This window comes from Colobus angolensis, unplaced genomic scaffold, assembly GCF_000951035.1.
Source record: "Colobus angolensis palliatus isolate OR3802 unplaced genomic scaffold, Cang.pa_1.0 Scaffold9, whole genome shotgun sequence".
Classification (NCBI taxonomy): Eukaryota; Metazoa; Chordata; class Mammalia; order Primates; family Cercopithecidae; genus Colobus; species Colobus angolensis.
This window is the reverse complement of record NW_012122931.1, coordinates 8,603,266-8,609,345: the sequence shown is the minus strand read 5'-3', so window position 1 is coordinate 8,609,345 and position 6,080 is coordinate 8,603,266. Positions and strand designations below refer to the sequence as shown.

General features: G+C 58.8%; 1 protein-coding gene across 1 annotated transcript in view; it reads left to right on the top strand.

Moving 5' to 3' along the window:
• LMX1B (LIM homeobox transcription factor 1, beta) overlaps nucleotides 1–6,080 on the top strand; it is an 87,774-nt gene that overhangs the window by 78,733 nt on the left and 2,961 nt on the right. The window contains exons 3-5 of the mRNA XM_011931461.1: nucleotides 3,478–3,710; nucleotides 5,576–5,757; nucleotides 5,960–6,037. Coding sequence (XP_011786851.1) covers nucleotides 3,478–3,710; nucleotides 5,576–5,757; nucleotides 5,960–6,037 — 493 coding nt within the window. The remainder of the gene's footprint in view (nucleotides 1–3,477; nucleotides 3,711–5,575; nucleotides 5,758–5,959; nucleotides 6,038–6,080) is intronic.

The following is a 6,080-nucleotide window of genomic DNA, read 5'->3' as shown; positions in this document are numbered from 1 at the left end:
GTTTCACCGTGTTAGCCAGGATGGTCTCGATCTCCTGACCTTGTGATCCGCCCATCTCGGCCTCCCAAAGTGCTGGGATTACAGGCGTGAGCCACTGCACCCGGCCCAGGCTGACCTCAATCTCCTGACCTCGTGATCTGCCCATCTCGGCCTCCCAAAGTGCTGGGATTACAGGCGTGAGCCGCCGCGCTGGCCTGATCATTCCCATTTTATAGATGAAGAATTTGAGGCTCAGAGAGGTCAAATGCTTTGCCTAAAGCCACACAGTGAGGAAGTTATGGAGATTGTGCCCACCACAGCCGCTGCTTTACACCAACAACTCGCTACATGTTCATGCTGAGATGCAGGCAATGTTGTCCAGCCCATTGTACAGATAAGTGAGCTGAGACAAATTACTTGCCCGGTCACCAGCTAGCAAGTGGTGGGACAAGGCATGGAACTCACGTCCATGTGATTCCAGTGCCACCTGTCTGTGGCTGGGCCTGCTTCTCAGTGGCTGGCTCCATAGTCCTCCATGGTGGGAGGCACGAAGAGAGGGGGAATGGGGACTCAGAGAAGAGGGGACCCCGCTGGTGTCCCCAACCCCTCCCACACACGCCATTAGTCGCTCTCACCCCAGCATAGTAGACAAAGGCAGCCCCATAATTGGGAGTGAGTATTTCATGCATCCCCCCCGATGTTTTATTGGGTGGAGAGATGCTTGGAGACCAAACGGATGGCGCATGCTGTTTATAAAGTGCGTGCAGTTTGTTTTATTTCCTGAGTTTTTGCAATCTAGATAACAGATGATGCCCTGAGTGGCTGGCGCTGCCTCCGTAATGGCGGCACCAAGCCTTTGGAGAAGTATTAATAATAGATTGTGTTGATGAGTTTGGAGAAAGTAGCAATCGACCCCCTGCTGCCAAGGCATTAGCGGCTGTTCTGAACACAGCCAGCATTGTGGCTTTGACTGCAAATGCAGGTCACCCGTCCTGCTGCCCTCTCCCCAGCCTAAGAAGGTCTCCTCTCCGGGAGTCACCCAAGGTGTGCTGACCCTGGCCTGGGACCCTGAGACCCTGGCTCTGCCATGCTAGCAGCGACATGGCCAGTGTCTGTTCACTCAGAGGCCACAGAGGTCAGGCTGCAGACCTTAGTGTGGCCACTAGGTCAGGTGGAGTGTGGGGAGGGGACAGAGGGGCAGTGGGTGTTGGGGGAGGACCACCCTCCATGTCAGAGCACCAGGTTCTACAAACCCAGGCTCCTTCCTCAGCCCCTCGGTAGAGCTGCACAGCCAGCCAGATTCCTAGGGCCTCTGCCTAAAGCTATCCCTGACAGTTGGGTAGGTTGTGCCTTGAACAAGGGGATTCAGCCAGAGGGCCAAATTAAAGCCAAAATCCAGCCCACATTCCCCTTGCAGAGCCATGCCCTGCAGGCTGGTGGGGTCCAGCATGCCCAGAGCAGAGCCTGGCCTCAGCCTCAGCTCACCCCAGGCCTTTACTCACCTACTCTGCAAACACTCACGGAGGCCCCCTTGAGGGTCAGATGGGACCAGGTCCTGTCTCAGGGAACCCCAGTGAAGTTGGTAGAGTTGGGCACCAGCAGGGACATGTATTGTCATTCTGCTGTGATACCCGTGCATTGAGTTACATGCTCAGCATCCTCGAATCCTGACAACAGCCTTCAGGAAGGGCTTGACATCTCCATTTTACAGGAGTAAACTGAGGCTGGGGGAAGCTCAGGGGAGCATAGAGAAGGCCACCTCCCCCAGACTGGGGCATCAGAGAAGGTTTCCCAGAGGAGGTGGCATTGGAGTTGGGCATTGCAGGATGAGTAGGAGCCTGCTGGGTAGAATAGAGGTGGGTGGCAGGGGTCGCTGGGGGTGCCCCCCTGCTGAGTGCTCTGGCCAGTGCCCAGGCAGCATGCAGAGCTCAAAGCGGCCCTACCCACTTCGCCCCACCAGCTCACTGTGGGCGGTTCTGATGGCAGCCCCGGGAAGGGAGGCAGGCGAGTGCCTCCCATTTATGGCCATTTCTGTTCCAGAACCGATTAGTAGAGAATTGCAGCTGTAATCTGTGCCCGTGATGGCGGGCCATAAAGAGGGATGGGATGTGCACAGCGCTCCCAAGGTAGCGCCCGCAGACGTGGCCCCGGGATGCCGGGAATGAAAAATGGTTTTAATTCCCTCCCAGCAGCAATAATTTGATTCTTCATAAATTTTTCCATCAAAGTGTTGTTGAGCTGAGTTCCCACAGAGCAGGACACGTGACAGGGTGGAGGAGCGTCGGGAGGAGCGGTCAGCAGACACAGCAGAGGAGGGGCCGTGCTACCTAGCCCCTCCCGCTAGTGCTGGTCTGGGCCCAGAGACCACCCCCCCGGCCCCTGCCGCCCCCGTTTGTCTGCAGAGATGATGGGAGATGGGACCACGTTGTCATGCGGGAGCTGGATTAGGCCCAGCCTGGGAGTTGCCTCCAGCATTTACACATGTGACTCTGAGCAAGTGACTCTGCCTCTTAGCACCTCAATTTCCTCATCTCTAAAATGGGGCTAATGTTCATTCTCTTCTTGTAGGGTTGTTGCAAGGATTAAATGCATCTCTGCACATAAGATGCTTAGAGTCGGGCTGGCACTCTGTACGTGCTCAGTGAATATCTGTTCGTGATGGAGATGCATAAGCCGAGACGGAGGGATGGGAAGGTGTTAGCCAAGCCAAAGGACAGAGGAAGATGTGTTGAAAGGCTGCCACGATGGTGCTCTGGAGAAACGGCAGGCTGTTCTTTGGGGCTGCAGCCTGGGGAAGCCGAGGGTAGAGAGGGAAGAGGCAGGATCATGAAGGGCCTTGAGTGCCAGCCTCAGGAGCTCAGATGGTCTCCTAAGGGCACTAAGGAGCCATGGAAGAGTCTGGAGCAGGGAAGCAGCTTGATCTGATTTGTATTTTAGAAAGATCCCCCGTCTCCTGTGTGTATGACGACTCCTGTGTGAGCTGTGGTTTGAAGGATTGAAGGGGCCAGGAGCCCAGAGAGGGGACCAGGCAATTGCTCAGGCAGGAGAGGAGGGGCCCAGGCCGGGCAGTGGGTTGGGCAGGGAATTGGCTGGATGTGTTGGTGAGGGAGGATCAGAGGAGAGGCAGACCAGGGAGCTGAGGGAGAAAGGATCCTTTCCAGACAGGGGCTGATCTGGCCCCCAGGGAAAGTTTGGGTGGAGCCTGCACACTGCCCTCTAGTGGCCACCATGGCTCTGAGCTGGAAGGGCCCTGAGCTGCCATGCCTGGGACAGGTGACTCTAGGCAGGATGCCAACACCCACCCCAGGGCCTCTGGGGGCCTGTGGGCAGAATAGGGCTGCAGGGCCCTTCTACTGTCTGGTCCAGTGCCCAAGGAGGGCCTCTCCCTCCCACCTGGGCCTGAGGGTCAGGGCGGCAAGAGGGAGAGGCCCTCGAGGGGAGTGGCCCCTGGGAGGGACTTGTGAGCGCAGCCAACACACCGGCTTTGTGCATCCGCAGGCTCTTCGCGGCCAAGTGCAGCGGCTGCATGGAGAAGATCGCCCCTACCGAGTCTGTGATGCGAGCGCTGGAGTGCGTGTACCACCTGGGCTGCTTCTGCTGCTGCGTGTGTGAGTGGCAGCTACGCAAGGGCGACGAGTTCGTGCTCAAGGAGGGCCAGCTACTGTGCAAGGGTGACTACGAGAAGGAGAAGGACCTGCTCAGCTCTGTGAGCCCCGACGAGTCCAACTCCGGTGAGGCCTGGCCTGAGCTGGGGGCAGGCCTCGGGGACGGGGCTCACTGGGGTGTCCTGGCGGGGAGTCCCGGCTGGAGAAGCCACCTCCTGCTTCCAGGACTTGAGCTGCATACAGATGGGGCACGCATATCCAGATGCACACGCGCACTGACGTGTCCACATGACACGAACGTGCATGCTCCCAGGCACACTACCCCTGAGACCTACACATCCATACACATAAACACGTGTGTGATCACGTGTACACATAAGCACATAAAATGCACGCCCGAATCACCCTACCCTGAGCATGGATACATGTACATATATGTGAAGATATGTGTTCACATATCTGGGAATGCAGAAGCCACACCCAGGTACACACACACAAGTGTACACACTTAAGCATACACACACACACACACACACAGACACCGCACACTTGTGCACTAAACACCGATCCACATGGCTGCACATACATGTTTGTCCACATGCTCACATGTACTGTGGCTTGTGCTTGTGTACACACACACCTCTTGTTCTCTGGCCCACCCCCCTTGCCCTCTCTGTTTTGATGCCCCCCCCTCCAACCCACAGCCCAGCGCCACAGGGGTCTTCACCAGCACCCGGTCTACAGGCTGGGGATGCCTGAGAGGCAGGGATCTGATGTGCCCTCCCCTCCTCAGCCCCCTGGAGCCTTCAGCAGTGGGAAGCAAACAGCCCCAAGCCAGCCTCTGTTTCCCAGCTGAGGGGAGGGGACTGAGCCCTCTGTGCTAGAGGGGAAGACCCCATTTCCCAGGGTGAAGGATCCCCCCTACTCTGCTCTAGCCCCCAAAAGGACAAGGCCAGTTTGAAGCCCTCCTGGCAGACAGGGCAAGCCCAACCAGGAGGGAGCCTTAAGGAGGGAAAGGCCAGGAGGTGGCTTTGGCCCTTGTCCCTGGGAACAGTGGGGAAGGACTGGAACAGGGGGCATGGAGTGGAGGTGTCCTGGTCTGCCAGGCCCCATGGGTAACCTGGAGCCCTCTGGCAACAGGATCTGCCACATGGAAAGGGTTTTCCATGGCCAGGGCCTGCGTGGAGGCAGTGAGCCCACCACCATCTGTCCCTACCCATCCCTGGGCAGGGCACCGCTGCAGCCAGCCCCATGGCTCCTGAGGAAGAGCAGAGGCTGGCCAGGCCCAGCAGAGGGGGTCTCAGTGGGAGCAGATCACCCTCCTCACACTCCAAGGAGAACAGGACTGAAGAAAGGAGACCAGCCTGGGTGGGGGCAGTGGGAGGCCCAGTGGTGGCTGGGGAGGCTTGGCCATCCATCTGGGGCTGCTGGCATTTCTGAGACCCAAACCTGGGGCAGGGAAGTGCCGTGTGTGTGTGGTGGGTGTGGCTGTAGCGCTCGTCCAAGTGCACACTGTGTGTGTCTGTCCAGATGCATGCATGCCTGTATGTTCCTGCCTGGGAGCATGGGCCCATGTGTGTGAATACGCCTGTGAGTTGCATGCGCGAGGCCTTTGTGGGCCCATGTGCATGTGCCAGCGGGTGAGTGTGCATCTTGAGTGTGTGCGTGCATAGGCTGTGGTCACTAGCACTCTTGTGTGAATATCTGCGGCGCATGTCTTTGCTTGCACACTTTCGTGTGTGTCCACACAGCCATGTGCATAACCATGTGTACTCACAGGGTAGAGCAGGCAGGAGATGAGGGCCCAGGCGAGGCAGGGCCTGTGGGCCAGGGGAGGGAAGGAGACCTTATCCTGGGGGGCACTGGGGAGCCATGGCAGGTATCAACAGAGGGGACAGGCTCCTGTTGGGCAGCAGGTTGCCTAAGGGGACAAGGCTGAGGCCCGGGCTGCCCCCGCCCCTTCCTCACAGGCCGGGTTGTGTCCCCCACAGTGAAGAGCGAGGATGAAGATGGGGACATGAAGCCGGCCAAGGGGCAGGGCAGCCAGAGCAAGGGCAGCGGGGATGACGGGAAGGACCCGCGGAGGCCCAAGCGACCCCGGACCATCCTCACCACGCAGCAGCGAAGAGCCTTCAAGGCCTCCTTCGAGGTCTCGTCCAAGCCTTGCCGAAAGGTGAGGTGCGGCCGGGGGGGCAGGGCTGAGGCTGGCGCCCACACACCCACTGCCTTTCTGGAGACCACCCCCTGCTCCTGCTGGGGGCAGGGACATCCCTCCATCCTCCATCTCCCCCCACATCCCATCATGCCCCTAAACCCGCCATCTCCCAGCTGCTGCCCCTGGATGGCCTGACCTGATCCCCCTCTCTCTGGGCCAGGTCCGAGAGACACTGGCAGCTGAGACGGGCCTCAGTGTACGTGTGGTCCAGGTCTGGTTTCAGAACCAAAGAGCAAAGGTAAGAGGCCACCCTCCACCCCCACTGGCCCCGGGTAGGGTGG